This window comes from Labeo rohita, chromosome 22 (assembly GCF_022985175.1).
Source record: "Labeo rohita strain BAU-BD-2019 chromosome 22, IGBB_LRoh.1.0, whole genome shotgun sequence".
Taxonomy (NCBI): domain Eukaryota; kingdom Metazoa; phylum Chordata; class Actinopteri; order Cypriniformes; family Cyprinidae; genus Labeo; species Labeo rohita.
In genome coordinates this window covers 62,309,839-62,334,997 of record NC_066890.1, presented here as the reverse complement: position 1 = coordinate 62,334,997, position 25,159 = coordinate 62,309,839, and the positions used below count along the sequence as shown (strand labels likewise).

The following is a 25,159-nucleotide window of genomic DNA, read 5'->3' as shown; positions in this document are numbered from 1 at the left end:
AGGCCTGGGAAAAAGCAGAAGAATGATATAGGAATAGTTATGAAATTAATGTTTTTATGCGAGAAAATTTTTACTCTTTTGTACAGATTTATACAGACGGATCTAAGGATCCAATTGAACAAAAAATAGGCATAGGAGTATACATTCCAAGTTTTAAGATGGAAATAAGTCTAAGGCTAAGTGGTAACAGATTGGTAACAAACTGCAATGGGTAGAACATGTTAGGCCAAACAGGATTTTAATTTGCTCAGATTCTTCATCAACTCTTAAAAGTATAATGTCCACAAAAAGCGATAGAGAAGATCTGCTAGAGGAGACCTATACATTATTGTACAGACTGAAAGTGGAAGGTGTAACTGTATATTTCTGTTGGGTACCGGCACATATTGGGATAATAGGGAATGAAACAGCTGATAAATTAGCAAAAGAGGCATTAAAGAAAAATGTGGTGGATGTTAAGGTGCTTCTGGGTTTAGTGAGATAAAATCAGTGATTAATAGGACATTAATAAGAATATGGCAACAAAGATGGGAAAATAGCAGCACCGGTAGGTGGTATTATAATATTGTGAAAGTAGTAGGGAAAAAAGAACAGTTTTATGGAAAACACAGAAAGGAAGAAGTAATGATCTCTAGACTAAGAATGGGACATACAGGGTTAAATTCAACACTAGCATTAATGGGGAAGCATGAAAGTGAGATGTGTAATGAATGTGTATCCTAGAAACAGTTGAGCATGTGATTTTTAAGTGTGGTAAGTATGATGGTCAGTGTGACAGTCTTTTTAATAGTTAGTGTAAGAAATAGGCCAGTGTGTATTGTGGATCTTCTGAGGAAGCGTTTAAATGATAATCAGATATATAGGGCTGTTTTAACTTTTTTGGAGGTTACAGGGCTAGGTTATAGGATATAGAACTATAGGGTCTGAGGATGAGGAGCATGCTGCCTCTGTCTGCCTTGAGGGCTGAGGAGCCCAGTGTGGAAGCTGGAGGAGCTGAACACGCAGCGTCAGCTGAAGCCTGGGCTCTGATCCTTTGGGGTGGGTGGGGTCCTTTTTTTTTTTTTTTTTTTTTTTTTTATTAAAATAAATACATAAAATACAGATTCATCACCCAGGTGCATAAGATATACAGTAGGTGGCGGTAATGCTCCTACGGAGTGAACGGCCATTCAATAAAAGAAGAAGAAGAAGAAGGAGGAGGCGGAGTCGTTTGCGTTTTGCATCGCAGATTTGGAAATGTACGGTGAACGTCGTTCTTCTTATATAGCATATAAACCATCATCAATTATCTATAGGTAAACCAAAATCAACTAGTCCGTCACAGTCGGTATCAAAATCACTCAGCTGTTCTTTTGTTGTCGTCAGTTGTTTGGGTGTGGTTAAGAAAAAAAAAAAAAAAACACATCGAGTAGTAATAATTTCCATCGAAATCTGATTTGCCACATGAAGATTACCATGAAGAACACTCTCCGTTTATTTCAGATTGTCCTACTAACGTGCGGTAAGTGCATGATTTCTGTTTCATTTTTTAAAATCACTTCGACACCTCAAACAATAGTGCTATTTGCCCGATGTTCTCTTATTCCTGAGATTTATTGCCTCATTAAAAATGATCACAATTACTTGTTTGTCTTTTATTCACGATACGTATACGCTCAGTTGCTTGAATTATCTGAAAACAAATAAAGCAGTTTATGCACGCTGAATGGTCCTTCTGAAGTAAATCTAGATAAAATGAGGATGGGAAGGTGCTGTACCTACCTAAATTCATTAAACTCTGCACCATTTGAGATAAAGGAATCAAACCAACTGTAAAATATTCAGAATGTTAATCTCTATAATGCACAAGGCTTATTTTGTCTGATTTTGATTTTATTATTTCTATATATGTTACTGAATCCATATTTGTTATATACTATACCCATCTAAATTAATTAAACTCTGCCACCATTTGAGATAAAGGAATCAATCCAACAGTAAAATATTCAGAATATTATTCTCTATAATTCACAAGGCTTGTTTTTTTCATATTATGCATATATATATATATATATATATATATATATATATATATATATATATATATATATATAAATGTGTTTTCTTTACCAAGAAAGTGGCAAGATAAAAAAAACACTATTTCCTGTTTTAAACTTTCACATAGCATCTTTAGGTTATAATAACATAAAAAAAAAAATCAAATCTAGATTTTGTTTTTTTTTCAAAGATTTATTATAAAAACTGATTATTTTTTCCCCAAATGCAATAAATCCATTAGGGGTCTACGCTTACTTTTCTTTTTAGAGAAAGTATAAGTGATGGAAAGAAATGGCATAAGTGCAATCAAATTCATAAACTCTTGTTGAGATTAATGTATTAAATATACAATTTTGAACATAGAAATATTAAATGATTTTAATAACTAAAAAGAAGATAAAAATGAAATACTGCCAGTAGGTGGCGGTAAGTCACTGATTTAATTTCTGAATCATATCATCCATTTGATTCGTTCGAACGGCTGATTAATTCAGGAATAAAGCAAGTTTTATGAATGGTTAATTGATTCATTGACTCACTAAAAATGCACGTTCATTCATAAACGATACACCGCTGTGTTTGAACTGTTGTATTAAATCAATATATCTTATTTACAAACTCCCTTAAAAATCATTAAAAGCTGTCACTCACGAAATAAAGTGTTTAATCTTGCGCACAAAATGTGTTTTGAAATATCATATCGTTTTATAACGATACTAATGTGCTGTATGCTGCTAAACTTTTCTCAAAGACATTTTTTTCCACTCGCGATGCGGAACAGACGAGAGCGCTGTGCAATTAATGTCACCCCTAAACTTTTTCTTTGAGAGATAACGTTATTTCCTTTCACTCGCGATGCGGAGCAGACTGGATAGTTTTATCAAGGAAAACACAGAAAGTAAGTGTTTTACCTCATTTACATTATGTATAATATTACTTTATGGCCACATTAATATGTTGTGTGCACCTAAACGTTTCTCACAACTTTTTCTCAAAGATATTTTCTTTCAATCACGATGCGGAGCGGACGGGAAGTTGGTTTTATCAAGGAAAAATGTTTTACTTCATTTACATTATGTATAATACTACTTTATGATAATATTAATATGCTGTGTGCACCTAAACATTTCTCATAGATCTGAATTGTTATGCAGTGCTGAGATGGAGGTCGCTTTTAACAGGGAAACACTAGAAGTAAATGTTGTATGTCATTTAAAATATGTATTTTATAACGTCATATTGATTTATAGTGATATTTATGTGCTGTGCTCTGCTGAACTTTTTCTCAGAGATATTTTCTTTCAATCACAATGCGGAGCAGACGGGAAAGTTGGTTTTATCAAGGAAAATGCCAAAAGTAAGTGTTTAACTTCATTTAAATATGTATTTTATAAGATAATATTACTTTATGATGACATTTATACATTCTGTGTGACATCTGGTTGCTTTAATGGGCGCGCACAGTGAACATTCAAGTCTGGAGAGGAAGGAATTACCATGGAAATGGGGCGGAAACTCAACTGTCCAGCAGCAAAACACATCTCCCACTGTTGTTTTCACAAATTTCAGGTAAGTTTAGTCTCTAATATTACGCAAATAGTACATACATGTGTTCCTGACACTTTCTTTCATGTAAATGACACACTTCTGTTGAATATTTACTTTATAGAAATGGTTTATTGTCTTCAGAAAAAAGTCTGTTAGCATCTGAACTGTAATGCTAACTGTAAGAGGTAAGTTAGGTTAACTATTGACTCGAGGTATTGTTTATGAAAGTCTGGCCTTTTAATGTCATCTTAATTAATGTTACTTGATGTTTTGCTTTTTTTTTATGAAGGTTTTGAAGGCAATCATTGGATGAAAGGAAGTAAGCTAATTTATTTAACCTAGAAGTATGCAATGTACGGTTAATCGGATACAAAATTAACATGGAGTGTGAAAATGGGCTGAAAGTACTTTAAGCATGTTTTGACCTTTCATGGTAAACAAATATTGATTCCAGTTGTCCTGTGGCATCAGCAGTTTCAGAAAAAAACTTCTACGATACAGGAAAAGTTCCTGATTTTAAAATTTCTGAAGAGAGCTGCTGACAGAGATATAAAAAACAGGTGATCTGAGAGAGCTTATTAAATTACTTTTTATATGTATCTTTCATAATATATTTAGCCTATATCACCATGCAGCTGTTTTGCAATTTTCTTTTGCAAAATTATATGTATCTATATACTTTTATGTTTGCTTGTTAGTTATTTTAAAAGGACTTTAAGGTACAAACATAAGTAACACTGTATATGAGCATTAAATAAGTAAACCTAAAAATGTAAATTCTGTTATTAAATTGTATTGTTTTGTGTATTTTATATATTATTTATTTTTCTTTTCTGCATTTCACCTTTGCCGTAGTTTACTTCTAATAAACCTGACATTGTATAATAAATATTGTTGACAGATTGTTTATGTTCCAGATTATGTTCCTAGAATCTTCCATGCTAATGGCCGTGCACCAGAGTTGGAGCGTATCTCCTGTCGAAAAACATCTCTAGACATTATGAACCATATGACTAGTAAGTAATACCTTAAACATACACTACCATTCAAAAGTTTAAGGGTCAGATTTGTCATGTATTTGAAATAAGTATTTTATGGCAACAACTGCTGCATTTTTTTGATTAAAATACAGTAAAACAGTAATATTGTGAAATTACCATTTTTAAACTATTTTCTGTTTCAATATGTTTTGAAAAGTGATCAAACCTGATTTTGCAGCATCATTATGCTTACACCGTGTCTACACTGGACGCGAGTGGCACAACACGACAAAATACAGTAGAACCCATTATAATCATTGATGCTGTCTACACTGGATGGGGTGAGGGGCGACACAACAAATCCCATACAGTAAAATGCTACCGCATTCTATTTATGACAAATTACATTTTACAATGTATTCGCATAGAAAACAGTTATTTTAAGTTGTAGTAATAAACATGATCAAATAAATGCAGTTTTCTTGGTGGACATAAGAGACTTATTTCAAAAACATAAACTAAACTGACCACAAATGTTAATAACACAAGGGATACAAACATTAGTCCATTTATTCTAATAAAGAACAAGAAGCTCTTAAAAATATTAATGTAAACAGATTTTTATTTATTTCTTTTTTTTTTTAACTTTGGTGATTTGTATTGTATACCAAGAATGCAAATGCACAGTGACGTAGATTGTCTATATATGCTGGATGCAAACCAGAGCGACCATTGAAAGTCATTTGAACTTTGTGTCAGTACATGGTAAACAGAATGCGGCATCAGTTTGCTGTTGGGGATTTGTAGTGTTGCGCTGTGCCTCATCCAGTGTTGACAGCATCACTGATTATAATAGGTTCTATCGTATTGTCGTATTTTATATGCATTTTGCTCACTGTGTTAAAACTGGTATGATGCCATTCATAACTAATAGAACTTTTCTATTTCAGACTGAAAATCATCAATAAAACACAAGATAATGATAACTTATTTTAAGAATATAGTAAGACTAACAAGAATACATAAAAATGCATCTGTGACTTCATATTGCTTCTTATTTTTCAGTGGATTGAAAGCTCCAACACCAATTAAGCAGACCTGAGCAGCTGATCAAGGATCACCAGAAACTCTGGAGAACTTCAGTACCCAGTCCTTAATAAGTCCTCAGTACCCAGGACTGGAAACCAGAGTTGTAAGTCATCAATCTAGCAGTCATCCTGCCTCTCTGAATTGTCATGTTTAGAACATATTTCAGGAGATCTCAACATTGTCTCTCGAGGTCCACTTACATGCGTTTTGCTCCAACCTAGCCCAGTGCGCCTGAACAAACTAATCAAGGTCTTCAGTCTAACTATAAATTTACCTAAACTATGGGTGTGTATCTCTCAGGTCCCTTGATCATTAGTCAGTGGTTAAAGGAGAACTACACTTCCAGAACAGCAATTTACAAATAATGTACTCACCCCCTTGTCATCAAAGATGTTCATGTCTTTCTTTCTTCAGTCGTTAAGAAATTATGTTTTTTGAGGAAAACATTTCAGGATTTTTCTCCATATAATGGACTGATATGGTGCCCCGATTTTGAACTTCCAAAATGCAGTTTAAATGCGGCTTCAAACGATCCCAAATGCGGTTGTATACAATCCCAGCTGAGGAAGAAGGGTCTTATCTAGCGTAAAGATTAGTTATTTTAATAAAAATAATACAATTTATATACTTTTTAATGTCAAATGCTCGTCTTATCTTGCTCATCCCGACCTCTGTTTTGTTCCGGTTCATGTCAGTTAGTGTATGTCGAAAAACTCCCATCTCATGTTCTCCCTTAACTTCAAAATCGTTCTATATCACTGTTTTACCTTTTTTGTTAAGGGTGTTTGATCTTCTTTGCATTTTCGCTTTGCAAATACTGGGTCGGTACTTCTGCAGTGATGTAGGATGATTTCGAAATTATTGTTCAAGTTGAGGGAGAAAATACGATTGGAGTTTTTCAACATACCCCAACTGTCTTGAGTCAGAATACACAGAGTTCAGGGAGAGAAAGGCAAGACGAGTGTTTGAGATTAAAAAGTATTTTAAATTGTATTCTTTTAATGAAAATAACTGATTGGTTCACTAGATAAGACCCTTCTTCCTCGGCTGGAATCATTTACAACTGCATTTGGGATCGTTTGAAGCCGCATTTAAACTGCATTACGGAATTTTAAAAACCGGGGCACAATATCAGTCTGTTACATGGAGAAAAATGCTGAAATGTTTTCCTCAAAAAACGTAATGACTCAAGAAGAAAGACACGAACATGACAAGGGGGTGAGTACATTATCTGTGAATCTTTGTTTTGGAAGTGGACTTCTCCTTTAAGGGATGCCTTAATCACAAAATTTTTACTGTGCACTGAAATGTGTGCTCCCTAAATAGCTGTGAAAACCAGGAGGCATCGATGCTCACTACGTTCCCTTATATAAGAGATAATTCACAACAAAATTACATGTGACCGATTTTAAAACACAAACCAATATCATATTTCAGCATAAACATACATCACTAGACAGGTAATGTCTAATCTAGCAAACATTTACAATTTATTTATGGCTGAAATCTTGCACATTCATGTAACAAAGTATTTATCATAATGCACTGTAAATAGCATTAAAAGAGAGATTCATTTTATTGCTGTGTGTAAATATCAGTAGTGATGCTGTACAGTGAGGATGGAAATAGTCACCAGTGTGTAGTAACCTACTGTCCTTATCAATGTCTGAATTTGTAAACACAATTTATCAAACTATTAAGGTGATTGAGACGCACCCTCTGTATGGCAGTGGACTTTGAGGGCCAGAGTTGAGAAGAACCCCTGACACATGCGATGCATATATAGGAAGTGACATAAAACTGTGTTGAAAATTCTAGAAAATTGTTCTCATGCTGTAAGTCAGTTCCCACTCTTTTGTTTTTTTTGTTTTTAACATTTACATTTTGGTTCTTGTTTTGTTTCTCATTTTTAGGTGCTGGAGAATAAGCAGCCAAGCTAAAGCATTTAAAGTGGAATCTTTTGTCGTGGCTCAGAAATCCAGGATTGAAATTTCTGTCGCTCTATGTCACAGTTTATGCAACTACCACTTTTGAGCCTCAGAAAGGTAGTAAAGACAGCATTAAAGTAAGCCATTTGACTCCAGTTGTTTAACCTTAATTTTATGAAGTGATGTGAATGGTTTATATGCACAAAAAACAGTGCATTTTTATTCACACACAAACAAAAATCTTACGGTGCTGTTGTGAAAATACGTTGGAGATACCCATTGTATGAATAAAGACGTAATTTTGTTGTTGTTGCTGTTTTTTGCATACACAAGGCATCTGTTAAAAAATATCTTTATTTGCATTCTGCACAAAAGTTTTTTATTGGTTTGGAGTGACATGAGAGAAAGCAATTAATGGCAAAATTAGCATTTTTTTTGGGTGAGATGTGTTTTAATATGGTTAGAATTGGTCATTGTCCTGTGTTATAAACATTTTCAGTTATTCAAAGATTATTGTTTTGAAAAATCTCTTCCAAATAAATACTGCTCCTGAAAGTTCTATTTGAAGAATACTGAAAATATGTTTTCCACAAAAAATATTGGGCAGCACAACTGTTTTCCACACTGATAATAATCTGAAATGTTTCTTGAGCAGCAAATCATATTAAAAATGTTTTCTGAAGGGTCATGTGACATTGAATACTGGAGTAATTGTGGTGAAAATGTAGTTCACATGAATAAATTATCTTTCACAATGTATTCATATAGAAAACACATAGTTATATTTTATAATTTTACTGTTTTTACGGTATGTTTAATCGAATGCATGCTTAATTTGTGAGCAGGAAAGTGTTTTTTACTTGAAAGATGTATTTAATGTGTCAAATGTTTTAGTACTCTTTTGTGAATTGTCTTATTTTGAATATGAGATAAAAATAATCATGAATTTACGGTTGAAATTCGGCCTGAAAAAGACGTCTTTTTAACTTTAACTTTACAATCATATTTAGACGTAATTTGGACGTCTTTTTATAGACGTCTTTTCGTCTTTCACTTTTCAACCAAATTTTCACGTTGTTTAGACGTCTGGCATTGTCGTCTTTTCGACGAGTTTTTGCTGGGTGGGTGGCGTTTGTCGCGGTTTGGATAAAAAGGGAGAAAATATGACAGAATAACACGGCGAATATCGCTTTTTGCGTAAAATTAAAAGCTGCCTTTTCACGACCAGATACAATACTGATTTTGCCAGGAACTCAATTTTGTAAAAAAATGACGTTTATCGCGTTTTGGAAAAGAGCTCTTAATATATATATATAATATATATATATATATATACCATATAATGAATTAGACAGTTGAACCCCATGACTTAATACTATAAAATCAATACTAAAATGTTCAGAAAAACATTCCTGTGATTGCACAAGGCCTCAATTTTGGAATATATATGTATGTATGCGTATATATATATATATGTGTGTGTGTGTATATATATATATATATATATATATATATGTATGTGTATATATGTATATATACATATATTAAACAGTATATAAACATTAAAAAAATGGATTCAGTACCATATATAAAAATAGCACAATCATAATCAGACAAAACAAGCCTTGTGCATGTGATTTATCTTGCAGCCCTAATTTTACAGTTGGTTTGATACCTTTAGCTTAAATGGTGTTGTCGTTTAATGGATTTATATTTTTGCACACATTAAAAGTTCTAAAATGATTATAAAACACATAAAAGACTAATTCCAAAAACGAAGCCTTGTGCAATAACAGCAATGTTTTGATTTGATGAATTTAGTATTGATTTTATAGTATTATGTCATGTAGTTAAATTGTTTAATTAATTTATATGGTTAAAGTTTTATAATAATAATAATAATAATATTTTTATTTATTTATTTATTTATTATTATTATTATTATTATTTTTAATTAAGCCTTGCGCAATGTAAAGGGCATATATTTATGTCTATCTGAGTTAGTTTGGGCTTAAAACATAACAGGCGCAAAGACTTTAATTGGTATGAAACCAAACGCAATATCCAAGTCCACATCTGAGACCAGGAACTATATACACAGTGGTCCGATTTAAAAGGTCTGAGTTTGATTCTTTTAAATATAAGTCAGATGTGAAAACATGAAGATAAAAATTGTTTAGATCATTATTTTTCTCTAGTAATAGACAACAAAAATCTTTTGATGATAGCTGCGCTACTTTTTAATTTTGTGACTTCATCTGAAAACCAACATTTGTGAGATTTAGTAATTCCAAACTGTTTTGAAGTTAATTTATGTAATGTTGGAAAACAGTGATCTGTGACAGTGTGAATATGGAATATCCAGTTTTTGTGATATTTTGTGAGGAGTTGTGGGCAAATTATGTTTTTGGATTTGTGAAGTAAAAGTTATAGTTTTGTAGTCAAAACATAAAATTGGACCTGTGGAGCAAGACGGCCATCCCAGAATTAGCACATAAGCCTGTTGTTGTTTGCTTGTTGTTACTGGTATTGTTGTTTTAAAAATAAACACATATTTTAATTTATGAGATTATTTATTTATGATAATCTATCATATGTTATTCAATAATTCAACTAAATTTTTTAAAACACAATTTTTAAATAGAATAGTTTATTTCGGATTTTACAACAATGACACATTAAACACTCACCAAAACTCCAGCATTTTCAGTGGTACTACTCTAACACCTCTGATTGGCCACTGCATTCCTCCTAAGATCAACGGAAATGTGCGTGGTTGGTTATATTGTTCTGCATCGCAAAGAAATGCATAAAAAAAAAATCTGAACATGAGGCTTCATGTGCAGATCTAAATGTAATTCCACAAACTGACAATTTTCATTCATTTTCACATTTCACTTCAATAACAACAGCTGTAATTTAACCGCGCATTTTGTGTTTGTGGGGCATTTTTGCCTCAAGCCCTGTACATTTTCTGAGTCCAACCCTTATGAAGGTAATCAGTAGCTAAAGTCTGGTGCTTGTTGATCTGAATGTGAGAACTTGTCATTAATATTCATATTTGTTTAAATTTACACTCATAGCTTTGATGTGAAAAGCTGAATTTTTCGATTTGCACACATAGACAATGATCAAAACACCTGTGTTTTGAAGTCAAAGTTGCAAATTAATAGTTACAAATGTGTAGAATGACATTCACATAAAGAAAATGACACACACGAATGTGTGCTTTACTTCAGTTTCACTGTACAAAGCTAAGTAAGCACTTACAACCTCTCAGATCTGACAGTACAAGTTCAAAATCTAGCACTTTTGCGGTATTCCTGTTACAAAACTCACTTGTGAGCCAAATGGGAGGAGCTGGAGCTAATGGGTGGAGATAGACACCTAATCACACCCTAACCCTACCCCTTACCCTATCCTAACCCTAACTCCACCCATTAGTTCACACAGAGGTGGAGCTGGACCTCCAGAGAGGGGGAGCTGGAGGCCATTTGGCTCTGCAGTGAGCAGTACTTGCTTGTAAACGTAGACGTGAGAGAGCAGAGCTGAGGTGCGAATGAAGCCATTTTATTGGTTGATGCCTGACCAATGAACAACACAAGCCATCGGGCTTGCCATGCGGGAAGCAACATTTTTATGCATATGTATCAGTTATTTGTAAAACACTAGAAACTATGAATATCCTTAGCTTTTACAGGATTTTAAGACACTGTATTCATCTTGTCATTCAGGTATTATCTGTTAGACAAATAATACATCTTTCATATGTATATATCCTACTGCATATTGCAGAGTAATATGGCTGTACCACAGCCTTTGAGAAACAGAGTTGCGACATGCTTTGATCTCACCGCTACACAGTGATGTTCATGGATCTCTCAACAGTACCAAACAACTTTGCGTTGTCAGTATGTTTGAATGGGATTATCGGAACAAACAGCAGTTTCACTATATTAGCAGCAACTTCTAGTAATTGTCACATAATGTGCATTGATAACTACGTTGACTACGCTTTACAATAGCATTTTATTCTGGGGAATAAGACAACATTAATATGCTCTAAAAATCATTGGCAGTCAAATATGACCAAAGACCTTAAGTGTAACTTTTAACCAATAATTGTACTACATTTTAGCTTCTGTTTAGTTAATATTTTGAGGAGATTTTGGTACTAAATAATATGTGCAAAAATTATGATCCATGAATGACCATTTAAAATATAACATTTTCTAATATGCTCATTATTTATATTATAACTAGTGTAGTATTTAGGGTTAAAATAGAGAAAATGTTTTTAAATTCTAGTGCAAAGAGGCAAATCAGAGGCCTTTAGTGGCCAGAAAAATATAATATTCATATGTAGTAATGCCATGGTTTAACCACTAAATACCCTTATGGCTGTTTAATAAATACATGTATTTTCTACTCTAGTTACTCAAAAAAGTGTTGCCGGTCATAACTGCTTGTTTTTTTTTTAGGTTTTGCCTTTTAATGTACATTTAGACATTATCAAACACTCCATTTTTATAAGTTTGAGTTTTTTAAATGTTAAATTTAAAAAGGTTAATTACTGACATCTCATATACATATGCAAATTGTGACATTGTCTATGAGAAAATACTTGACAAGGTGAATGCAGTCTTAAACTCCTGTAAAAGGTAAGGATTTTCTTTGAGTGTAAATTTAAACTTACAAATATGATTCATACTAATATGACAAGTTCTCAAATTCAGATCAACAAGCTCTCGAATTTAGCTACTGATTAACCTTCATAAACCCTGTCCTCATGTGTTTTACTTCAAATTGCAATCGGTTTGTGAAATTGGCCAAAATTAGTTACTACCGATTGAGTCGTGATTATCGGCCAATACCTGTCTGAAGCTAAACGATCAGAACATCATTAATAATAACATCACATCTGAAATGTGAGCGAAAATAAAGATTTGCCACTGTGAAATATTCTGCACAAATCATGCTTGTGAAGATCATTCAGGTTAATCAGTTTGCTCTTCTTGACTGTAATTGTTGGACTCAGGCTTGAACTGACATAGCAAAAATGCCGTAGTTTGTGTGGGTACACAGTAGTATTTCAAGGATATTTTCAATTGGAGAGCAGCAGCACTGTATATGACAGTTTTTTTTTTTTGTTTTTTTTTTTTAGTACGGCAGCTTCAGGCCAGCAGTCTCAGACCTTAAATTAGGGCAAAGCTGACAACTGCCTAACCCAGTACTGACACTAGCTTCACTACAGCTATAAGCTTCACCTTAGGAAATGACTGACCCCACCCTACCACTAACCCTACCCTTAATAATGCTATAATTTTTACCCCTTACCTCTGGTCTGAAACTGCTGGCCTAGTACTGGTTGTCCAGAAACTGCTGTGATGTATGTTGCTGCAGCTCTGCAGTTGGGTACCATTGATTTACAGCACCTCAGAAAGCCTCAGAACTCACTGATTATGTATTGTAAGGGGCGTTATCTTTCCAACACATGCTCTAAGCAGTAGACCATCACAATAGACTGTGCTTTTCAGAAGGCAGGTTTTAAAGAAACTAAAACAGAGGGTGACAAGTGCTGCAACAATTTAAATGAAAGACAAATAAACACTAAATCATACCAGCAGACCTCCTGAGCAAATTATGAGCCCATAAATGAGCATAACCGTGGTCTTGTCAGTCTTAGTTTAATCTGTTCATTAACATTACCAGCAGTGATATATGAATTAATCTCTAAATAACTGCTTCTGTTTTTTTCATCAGGTGTGTTTGGTGAAGATGAAGTGAAGACATTATCAGTAATGGAGGGAGATTCTGTCACTCTAAACCCTGATCCTACCAAAATGAAGGGTTTTTTTCAGATGGTGTGGAGGTTTGGAGATAATGGTCCATCCATTGCTGAAATCGATGAAAGTAAGATCTCATATAAAGAGGATGAGAGATTCAAAAACAGACTACAGCTGAACCAGACTGGATCTCTGACCATAAAGAACATCAGAACCAAACACTCACAGCTTTATAAAGCAGAGATCGACCGCAACGAAGGACAATTGTATATGAAGTTCATTGTTACTGTCAATGGTGAGGATATACAAATTTTGAATAATTAGATGTTTGCAAGTTACTTTTTTTTTTTTTTAATATAAACTGAGATTTAGGAGACACCGAGACAGCCAGCAAATGTAAGTTATACTGTGTTTAACGGTCTTACAGAATAGTGATTTTGCAACATCCCATCAGTATCAGTATTAAAACAAGTCAAAGGAGGATCAGTCATTGTATAGAATTAGGAATTGTATTTCTATTTAACTGGCGAGTGTGGTGATACAAACTATAAAAAGTTCCTGCTTTGTGATATAAAATAAGATGCCTCAAGGTAAGTCAAATTAGTGAATCTGTAACTGTTCTACATGTAAAACATGATACTGTTTTTATTAATCTGCATATGTCTTGTGTAGTAACCATGAGATCACATAATCGACTGTAAAACTTGTTTTGAACTAACTGACTGTAAAAATGTTCTAGTGCCAGTAACAGTGTCCATTATGTTTAATCTCTGTCTCTGAATGTGTTTTTTGTAGAGCCTCCATTGGTTATTGATGCTGGTGAAGCTGAAACTAAGAGCGTGTCAGTAAAGGAGGGATATTCTGTTACTCTTCAGACTGATATTACTGAACTACAAGGAGATGAGCTGATAGTGTGGAGGTTTGGAGATGAAGGAAAACTCATAGCTAAAAGTGACATAGAGGCAAAGAGCCCACCATTATACGAAAACACTGATGAGAGGTTCAGAGACAGACTACAGCTGAATGATCAGACTGGATCTCTGACCATCAAGAACATGAGAAACACAGACTCTGGACTTTATAGAGTGAAGATCAGCAGCAGCAAACAGATGATAAACAAGAAATTCATTGTTACTGTCATTGGTGAGTCACTCAATACTTTTGAAGTGATAACTGTTTATCAGCTGTCTGTGAGTTTGTGATGGTAAAGACTCATTATGAGGAATGAAACCTTCCTTTAACAGATCAAACTTCAGTGTACAATGACATTATACTGTAACTTTCAGAGTACAAATCTTATAACAGTGTTTGTTATAGATCAGGTACATTGTTAATGACTGTCTGTCTTTATCGTAACAGTATCAGATCTTCACTCAGGTTATATAGCGCTGATGTTTATAGTGTTTGTTATAGATCAGACACATTCATAATGACCGTCTGTCTTTATCATTACAGGTACAGGTCTGTCTCCAGGCGCTGTAGCAGGAATAGTTGTTCTGCTGGTACTTGCAGCTGCAGCTGCAGCTGTATTTGGTGTTTTTTACTATCGCCACAAGATCTCTGAACTTGAAAGACAAAAGAGTATTACAGGTGATACAGCAAGAAAAAAAATAGCTTTATTTTACTGCAGTAGAGTGTAAATGTATAATATAATTTTTTCACAGCCATTGTTTCTACTTTCCAACCAAGTTCTGCTTGTAATTGTAATTCATTGTGTTTTTGATTATATCTGCTGTTTATTTAAGTCATTTTGTTCTTCTGCTATTGGAGATTGAGAAATTTAGCAGCAACTGGCCAAATTCATAGTCCTGCTGGTCTTTCATTTTGAGATTTGTCTGATCTTATAGTCTTTCATAGCTGCCTCCTAGCAGGTGTATGTTTGTATATGCTTTCACAGCAATTTCAGGACAGCAGAAGTGGATGGGACTTATATAGTTATAGAGTTGCACTACCTATACATGTATTTGTAATGAAGTGTTACTGTAGTTTTTATTTATTAGATATATGAACTATTTTCACATGGATTTTTATTTTATTTATGTGACAATTTTATTTCCTTTAGGTTCATGTTGTTATTTAATAGAGTAAGGCATAGAGCATGGGCACTTAATTTCAAATATACTATATTTAGTCACATTAAATTCAAAATAAACATTAAATGCCAAACCTTGAAAAAGTGAAACATGACTTTCTGTATATGAAAACCAACAATACACTGGAGAATGGAACAAGCATGATGGAGAGAATGAGTTTTCTGTAACATTTCTGCCATGATGTGGTGAACTCATTTACATGTTAAGTGTTTATCTGCTAAAAATATTTAATCTGTGCACGTATTTATTGTTATTACTATTAGTCATTAGGGTGCAATCGAATCGTCTTGAGTCAAGACGAAAAAATAATTTTCTTCCTCTTATGGTTCAAAAGTTATTAGCCTAAACATGAGTGCAACTTTGAGCTATTGGTGCCCCTAGAGGATTTGAGTTAGAGACTTTAAGCAAAACAGGGATGACATTGAGGTTTTTCTGCAGGAATTCCATGATAAAATGGGCTTAAGAGTCAGTTTTGTGTTTTAAGTTGACTATTTTTGTAATGACTTAAGTCAACTGAAGGCGAGTTTGAGAACCCAGGTGCAATTTATTTACAAAATGTGAATGAAACTAGATATAAAGAGCAAAAACAAGACTCACCAACAGCAGGTTACATTGAACAAAGCTAGACAAGAGACAATGGCAAACACAGGGGTATATGTAAACAAGATAACAAGTGGGAGAAGCTAATGAATCACTATGACAACAAACAAGGGTGAAACCATAGAAACAAAAAAGGCAGGTATAGGAACATGGCTGAACAGGAACAAAGGGAACAAAGGAAACGCATCAAAATAAAAGTCCAACAAAACACAAGGCTGACAAGACAGGGATCCTGACAATTTGTAATATGGTGTGTGTTTTTGCTATGTTTTACCATTTAAATGTCTTGGTTTTCATATAGAGAAATTACTGTAACACTTGTTCAAAGCTTTGTATGAAGAGTTTATTTTGAGGCATTGTGTATTTATAACAACATAAATATGAAGTAAGTAATATAATCTCAGTCAAATGGGGAACATTTTATAACATTTATTGATACATATTTTAATTTAAAAAGTTGTGTATGTTCTCATTAGTTCATGTAGTGTGAACTAACAACAAACCATTGTGTTTGTATCCAGTAACATTAAACAAATGGTTTAAATAAATGGTTTTAAAATGCTGCCCAAGAAAATACTAAAACAGTTCAGTTGCGTAATGTATTCATGTTGAAATGCATGCTGGGAGTGGTGGATGAGTTTTGCACTATGGTGGCTCCCATCATACACTGTGGCAATAAGCTGTTTGTTGCTTATCGTCACTGTTGAGATTCATATGCTGATTCTTGTTGTATGTGTCTGTTGCTTCAATAGTTGTTGCACAATGTGTTTTTGTAGTATATGCATACAGTTTTTGTTTTTGTTTTTTGTTTTTTGTCTGTAACCACATACTGTGACAAAGTGGAAGAATTTGTCTAGAAATGCATAACTTTTATAAGGTGTTACAAATATAGCTCAGGCTCTTCACTTTAGTGTAAAGAATAATAAACTGCATCTGCGTAATCTGCGTAATCTAGAAATGTCAAACATTAATATTTACGTGGTCACACTTGATCTAATGCCAATTTTGTCTTTGTATGTCTCTGTTTCTATGTGCTGTTGCCACAAATGAAGTGAAGACGATAACAGACGTTGAGGGAAGTGATGTTACTCTACACACCGGTATTGAAATAAACAAAGATGTTCGGTTACTGTGGCTGTTTGAAGATACAAACTCTCTCATAGCTGATATAAAAGGAGGGACCGAAGACATCTTTATATATGATATAGGGAGATTCAGAGACAGACTGAAGCTGGACAAGAAGACTGGAGATCTGACCATCACAAACACCACAACCTACCACACTGGACTCTATAAACTGAAGATCAACAGTGATGAAGCGTCTACATACAGGAAATTCAATGTTTTTGTCAGAGGTGAGTAGCTTAATATAAGAATGAGCACAGTTCTTACTCATACATTCAGTTTTTCTTTTGCAGCAGGTTATTCAACTGCTTAATGTTCAGGCTTCTTTAAGAGTTCTTTAAGATTTCTTTCTTTAGAAATGTATGATTAAAGTGAACTGTGCTGTGGATGAAATACTGTTGTGTTGTTGTCGAACCTCACAAGTATTTCTTTCAGTTTGTTCTTAGATCAGCTCTCTGTATAAATCTCACTTGAATTTATGGATTTGTCTTTGAGTCATCAAACTGAAGTTTAGAATGTAATATGATTTTTCCATTTAGGAAAAATAGTACATTGTGTGTATTTTTAAAAATGATAAATAATAATGATGTTTATGAAGTAATTTTAAAATGCTGATGTCACACTTGATATGATGATAGCATTGTGTTTCTCTGTTTCTATGTGCTGTTAAAAATGAAGAGATGACGAGATTCATTAACAAGGGAAAGAGTTTCACTTTATTCACTGCTGCTGAAATACAGGAGGATGATCACATCTTGTGCACATTTGAAAAATGTCTCATAGCTCAAATCAAAGAAGAGACCCCTACTTATAAGCAAGAGGGATTGGAGCTGGATGAGACTGGATCGCTGACCATCACAAACATCACAGCTGAACATGCTGGAATTTATGAACTCATGACCAGCCGAAGGACCTCATACAGGAAATTCAAACTTGTTGTATGTGGTAAGTAATTGTCTTTCAGTTTTTTGTTTATTTATTTGTTTATTTTTACATGTACTTGAGTGAAAGAGTGATGATGCACTGAAATATACACAGATTTACACTAAATTGTAACAGTAGAGCTGAACGTTATTGTGTGTAATTGTAATTTGATATTCAATATGTATTTTTGTCAATTTATCCAATTTGTGTAACATGTTGAATTATTGCAGAGCAGGAGATTAAGCATTAAATAATGTATCTGCGTAAACAAATATTGTATTTGTAATAAAATGTGTATTGCAGTTATTCATGTCAAATAATGAAGGTGCATATCTCTTGTGCAATTTGTTCTTACCAATGCTCATGCGTGTACAAACACATCCTTAATGAAGCATTACTGACTTGTTATAATGTCTTCTTTTCTGTGTTACTATGTGCTGCTGTGACACGAAGATGAGTTAGTGCCAGCGACTAAAGGAGGTTCTGTCACTCTAAAGGCTGGTCTTCCTGAAATACAGAAAAACGATCAGATACTGTGGATGTTTGAAGGTCATGACTTTCCCATAGCTGAAATCAAAGGAGGAACCGGAGAGACCCCTACATATGATGATGGTCCTGATGGAAGATTCAAAGACAAACTGAAGCTGGACATGAAAACTGGAGATCTGACCATCACAAACATCACAGCTGAACATGGTGGACGTTATAAACTGCTGACTAGCAGTGGTAACAGGGCCACAAGCAAGAGATTCGATGTTTCTGTAAGAGGTGAGTAGCCCCGGTCAATATAATATTGACTAGAGTTCTCTTTTTATGCATTCGGTTTTTCCTTTCCAGCTGGTTATTTAGCTCAAACTGCTTAATGTTCAAACTCCATTTAGAGTTTCTTTAGATCCATTTCTTTCTTTAGAAACCTATGATTAAAATTCCAAAATTTCCAATTGAACTGTATTTTGAAATAAATATTTACATTGCATATAAACTATACATGAATATAAACAGCCAACAAAATAAAAAAATACAATAAAATAAATAAATAAACATATAACTAAAAATAAAATAATGAAAGGCCTTGCTAAATCACAATAACTTAAATGTACCAAACAAATACAGTTTTTACAGCTTTTTTTGTTTGCACTCTCCTTAATAGTGCTTATATAAACCTCTAATTCTTTAAGTACCACAGAAAACAAGTGATTTCTGCTGAATTTACAACGGTGAATATGAAACTTAAAGTATAATCAAAAGATTGATAATGTAAGCCTCATTTTCCAGCTTCTTGACATGTTTTAAAAAGCCAAATATTGGATGCGCCTACAGTAAAAGACAGTTGGACAACACTTTGTCATTTATAAATCTAGAAACCTCCCACTATAGCCTCTTTGTATATTGGCAGTGCCAGAAAATATGAGGTACTGTTTCTGGGTATAATGAACAGAATGAACAATTTACATCTATATCTTCAATAAATCTTGTTAGAAAATGCTTCGCAGGGTAAAATTTGTGCAGTAGCTTTAATGAAATTTCTTTCATTTTATTTGTAATGAGATATTTATTAGGCAATACTCAAACTTTCCTCCAATCAATATTTCGGAAAATAATAAACGTATTGCCTTTTTTTTTTTTTTTTTTTTTGGCTCGATGGAAAAACTAATTCTGCCACAGAAAGTATCAGCAGCGTGAAGTAAAGCAGCATGCTTAGAGTATAAAATATCTCTACATAAAGACACAATATTAGAAGAGATATTTTGCACAGAATCTCTAGATATGCATAAATAGTACTGATGACGCTCCAAGAAATCCCTAATATGGATAAAGGTATCCAGTTAACTGAGGAAACTTGACAATAAATACACGATTGTGACAAGATATGGTTTGTTTGTGTTCTCCATGTAATCTTGAGTGTTTTTATAAGTATAAAGTAACGTTAGATTTATAAAGCAATGCTAATCGACATAGCTTTTATCACTGTAATAGTATGATTAGTATAAAATAGTATGATTTCTGCCTCATTCTGTGATATGAAACCACGTTTGATTACAAAAAGTTATTTCCATTCGACTTAGTTTATGAAGTTAATTTGGAGAAAAATCTCTGCATGGTCATACACAGAAATATGTCAAGAACTAGACTTTATCGTTATTATTGTGGAAAGATTAATTCTTATCATGGGGAGAATGTTTACCAGTATGTCGCAAACAATATGATCTCGCCCATCCCTAGTGTGTGCTGAAAATCTTTCAAATAGAATCATGATGTATGTGATGTGACTTCATTCAGTTTATTCATCCAGATTTTAAACAAAAAATGAATGCTGCATAAATGGTGAAACGTAATGCATCCAAGTTAAGTAAAAAAAAAAAAAAAAAAAAACAGTTTTCAAATTGGAAGATGCATGACTGAGTTCACAAATCCAATAAATGTCATTTTCATTTGTGAGAAAAGTGCTTAAACTAAGTTCAGCTTATTAAATGAGTCAAATATGCTACTGACAAAATGTTTTTTACTTGCTTGTAAATGTGTAAATGCTTGACATTAGTTTTGATGTATCTTATATGTCTAAATCCAGATGAGTACGTCTTCTCTGTTTTTAATTTGTGATTGCATTTTCTGACTGATTTCCTAGAAAAGCAAGTGGATGAATCAGAAATGGTGCTGTTGGATGAAGAAGATCCTGATGTAGTGAATGAGGTGATAAGTTTACGCCCAAGATAAGATGCGCCCACCAGTGCCAGCTACTTTGTCATCATTAATAACATATTTTTCTTTTCCCTCCTCTTGAATCCGTCCAGTAAAAGTGAGAAATTAAATTAGCTAGTGTAAAAAGCTTGTGTTTGATTTTAGATGTTTAATGTTACATTTCATACCAGTTACCCTCTTAGCAGTTTAACTCTCACAGCTTTGGTATTGTGTGATCATAGTGAGCATCAGAAATGTCATATAGGCATGTTAACAAGTGTGAACCACAGCAGTATTTCTCTAACTATTGCATGTGTTATTTTATATAATACTAAACACCAATACCAGCTTGATGTTCATTTTCGGCTTTGATCAGTATCTGTAAAGCTGAGATCACATGACCTTCTCCTAAGTGTAAAAATTCATCAGTATTTAGTATTTTACTATTAATTTCATTTGACTTGTAAACTTAGTACATTTTGTCTGTGATAAGTAATTATTCTTAAATATGTTCTCCAAATATATGCTTTGAAGTGAGTCTGCTTCTCTGAATGAAGTGCTTTTGTATTCATGCTGAAGCACTTAACTTTAGCCTTATTGCACATTCAGCCATCACTTCTTGACAGCTTGAAAATTAAAAGGTCAAATTGTGTGAAATTGTTGTGTTTGGGGTATGACTAATCTTCATACTACAAATCTTTAGTGTCTGAACTATTCTTGGTATACATGGTAATGAAAGTAAGGCTGCAAAGCTATGACTGCTTCACTCAACAGTTCAGTGTATCACTGTGTATATACAGTTCAGCCTATATCACTGCTCAACAGGTCTATTGCACTTACTTGGCAAGACTTGTCAGACATTGCAATTTCATATCAGTTGAATATATCTTATCATTCAGTGTTCAATACCTCATTTTATGCTTTGTCAACTGTGTGCTGACTCTTCTTATTTTAAATTTTGAAAGTCGCTGTACTTTACTGAGGGTTCAAAATTTTATAGTGAGCATTTTTGCATTGTATTTGTACATACTTCACACTGTTATGCCTTACATGATCCCTTTTCAATAATAACTTACCTGAAAGCATTGGATGGTTATTTTCACTTTTATTTTTTTCCTATACAATATATGACCAATTTAATTAGGCCAAGTGTTACAGTCTGGTGTGTCTATGTGAGATACTCTACTGATATACTGCTGATTTTAGTCCCTGTTGAAAAATACAGCATATGCTGGTTAGGTAGGTTTTGATGCTGGGATGCTGGTTTTAGCTGATCCTTAGCTGGTTTAAGCTGGCTCTTCGCTGGTTCTTAGCTGGTTTAAGCTGGTCCTGGACCAGCGCATGACCAGCTAAGGACCAGCATAAACCAGTTAAAACCAGCATCCCAGCATAAAAACTGACCTAACCAGCATATGCTGTATTTTTCAACAGGGGTATCTGATCATTTCTGTCATCTAGTGGACAACAATCTGAATTTTGCATGAGTCTTTTCAATAAACTATTTTGTAGTTGAATTCAATAAAATAGCAAATTAATCCTATTAACAGTTCATTTAAAGTTCCCTCTAAAAATAAAACATTAAACAGTTAATTTCTCCACTGAATTTATTTATTGTTTTGATTAAAAAGATTTCAACACTGATTCACTGATACAAACACGTTACATCTAATGTTGGGCTGTCGCAGTATATGAATATTGTAAGTATTTTTGACCTTTACAAATGTTAAAAGTGGGTAAATTGATGATATTTGTCTTTCATCTTTTCAGGTTTTTTTGCTTATCCAATGACCTGAAATGATAACAGAGTGTTATATGATATTCATGACATTTAGGGCCCCATTTTAACGAGCTAAGCGCATGGTCTAAAGCGCACAGCGCAGGTGCATTTAGGGCATGTCCGAATCCACTTTTGCTATTTTAAGGGCAAGGAAAAATGGTCGCCCGGCGCATGGTCTAAAAGAGTTGTCCCTAGTCTCATCTCCCATTCCCCGGCGCCAAGGGTTGGGTGAAAAAAAAAAAGGATACTTCACTGAATCGATTTTCAAGGGCTCTTTTTTACATTTATAAGTGCAACTTTTCAAACCTATAGGCCTATGTGTCCCCTTTCACAACCCGTTCTCAATCCTGTGGCCTCAAACACTGCAGCATGGTGTAACGTCACTGTGAAGACGCCAAAGGTACCTCTCTGTGCCGCAATATCGACTAACTGTACGTATCTAACCCTAACAATGCATTTGCAAATATATTCACTTAACAGATTAAACATACAAATCCATATACAGTATATTTATCAGGTGGTTTTATGTGACTTTCAAATAGAAGCATTCAATTCACATTTATTTGTACCTGTAGAAAAGTTTAAACACAAAATCAACCATGGTTTTACTACAATAACTATGGCTTAACTATGATTTTTGCAGTAAATCTACAGTAACTACATAATCATGGTCTTACTACAGCATAGCAGTAAACCATAACTACTTTTTTTATGGTTACTATGGTTAGCACAGTTTTCCGTTTTACTCCAGCCATACTAAAATATTTGTATAGTAGCCTTGGTTAGGAAAAAGCAAGCAAAAGCAAGATTACTACAGTGATAGTTACTATTTTTACCATAGTAAAAACATGGTTAATTGTTGTAAAAACAATACAACAACAAAAAAAAAATCACTAGTCATGTGTTTAAAGTCATGTTCAGTTAAACAAACAAACATTATTAATGTGAAAGTTTGGCCATTTTAAATCCACTTTATAGTGTCCCAAAGTCTGCAATATTGGGATGATGCAAAACGTAATTTTGCATCATCCTGTCTCTCTTTATTATTACAAGACTGCCAAACTAGATTGATTTTATTATTTGTTGTAATGTTGTTCTGGTGGTGGTTTCAATTGCTGCTGGTTTGATTTACTGTTGTTGCAAAATCTCCGAACCCAAAAGAACAAAAGTGTAAGCAGCTGATACAGCAAAAGAAAAATGAGCTTTATTGTGCCACAGTAAAGATTAAAAGTATAAAAATGTTTGTTCACAATCATTTTTTAGACAGTTGGTGTTTGTATGTGATGTGTTGTAGTTTTGCTCGGTTTGTTCATAATAGAAGCACAAAAAGAGAAACATGGTTTTAGAATGAAGAACTTGGAATGCATTTTTATACAACTTTGAACACCTATTTTATTATTTGTGTGACCATGAAATTCAGAGGTAGTTCACATTTAAAATGCATAAGTTTTCAGTTAATGTGTGGGTTTGGGTTAGGTTAAGTAGTTATAAATAGCTTCAACAATAGAAGTCTGTTCAACGTCTCAATCATAACTGATGGGGTATCACATCTTTTTGGCTGCTTTCACACAGATTTTGTGCTCTTTTCATTTGGTCAGGTTGAAAGGGCAGCTTAAACCAGCAAACCATCTCAGTCAGGTTTATGATGGTTTTCAAACAAAGAGATCTAAATATAGATCAATGGAAGTTGTAGATGTATTTAAATGACAAGAAACACAGAGCAATAGCTTCAGGGTGTGCCTAAAGGCAATAAATAAATAAATGAATAAATACAAATAATTAATAATAATAATAATAATAATAAAAACAGAACAATATCAAATAAAAGATCAGATTAAAATCCCTAACATAAATGAAAATAAAATACAAAAGTGTGTGAATCTGATTCAGTGTAAAAAGGCTGTAATGACTGATCACTGAGAAGGTAACAGATGTGAAGCAAATCATAATGATTATGTTCCGTTCTGCTTTTATTGGTTTTCTTCTTAAGCTAATGTCTGTTCTGTGTTTCTCTGTTTCTGTTTGCTGCTGTGACATAAAGGGATAACAATGATAGTAGTTTTCTGGTACTGAAATCAGTGAAGACACCCACATACAGTGGATGTATAAAAACTCTGCTATAGTTGAATGTAAAAGGGAGACTCAAAAGAACACTGAACCTGTTAATTTTCTTCATGAGAATTTAACAAAGACTTTTTTTTTTTACCAAAAGTCATGTACACTACCGTTCAAAAGTTTGGGTCAGTAAATTTTTATTGTTTCTTTCTTTCTTTTTTTTTTTTTTTAAAGAAATTAATACTTTTATTCACCAAGGATGTATTAAGTTAATAATTAAAGGTTTATTAAAAGTTAATAATAAATAATTTACATTGTTATAAAATATTTATATTTTGAATAAACACTGTACTTTTTAAACTTGTTATTCATGAAAGAATCCTGAAAAATAAAATTACAGGTTCCAAAAAATATTTGGCAGCACAACTGTTGATATTATCCAACATCGATCATTCTAATAATAAATCCGCATATGAGAATGGTTTCTGAAGGATCATGTGACACTTAAGACTGGAGTAACAGCTGATAAAAATTCAGC

At 33.5% G+C, this 25,159-nt stretch overlaps 1 protein-coding gene across 14 annotated transcripts; it reads left to right on the top strand.

Annotated features, from left to right (window-relative positions):
* The first annotated feature begins 1,182 nt into the window (after positions 1-1,182).
* Positions 1,183-22,122, top strand: LOC127154232 (uncharacterized). 14 transcript variants are annotated; one of them, XM_051095657.1, is made up of 17 exons: positions 1,183-1,501; positions 3,174-3,231; positions 3,327-3,394; positions 3,502-3,606; positions 3,707-3,770; positions 3,875-3,904; positions 4,040-4,145; positions 4,503-4,601; positions 5,631-5,757; positions 7,568-7,719; positions 13,346-13,663; positions 14,164-14,511; positions 14,824-14,958; positions 17,114-17,416; positions 17,865-18,131; positions 18,564-18,878; positions 20,737-22,121. In XM_051095657.1, the coding sequence occupies exons 11-17, from the start codon at positions 13,384-13,386 to the stop codon at positions 20,823-20,825; spliced, it is 1,737 nt and encodes a 578-aa protein (XP_050951614.1). In that variant the 5' UTR covers positions 1,183-1,501; positions 3,174-3,231; positions 3,327-3,394; positions 3,502-3,606; positions 3,707-3,770; positions 3,875-3,904; positions 4,040-4,145; positions 4,503-4,601; positions 5,631-5,757; positions 7,568-7,719; positions 13,346-13,383; the 3' UTR covers positions 20,826-22,121. The 14 variants fall into 14 exon arrangements, with proteins under 14 accessions (XP_050951614.1, XP_050951611.1, XP_050951613.1 ...); XM_051095654.1 differs by having other exon boundaries at positions 2,904-3,231; XM_051095656.1 differs by having other exon boundaries at positions 2,904-3,240.
* The last annotated feature ends 3,037 nt before the right edge of the window (positions 22,123-25,159 follow it).

Bases quoted from the DNA above. Each gene is read 5' to 3' on its own strand.
- LOC127154232 (XM_051095649.1), top strand. From the start codon at position 1,444: ATGAAGATTACCATGAAGAACACTCTCCGTTTATTTCAGATTGTCCTA. The intron at 13,664-14,163 runs GTGAGGATATAC...TGTTTTTTGTAG, and splicing joins GTTCATTGTTACTGTCAATG to AGCCTCCATTGGTTATTGAT. The intron at 14,512-14,823 runs GTGAGTCACTCA...TTATCATTACAG, and splicing joins ATTCATTGTTACTGTCATTG to GTACAGGTCTGTCTCCAGGC.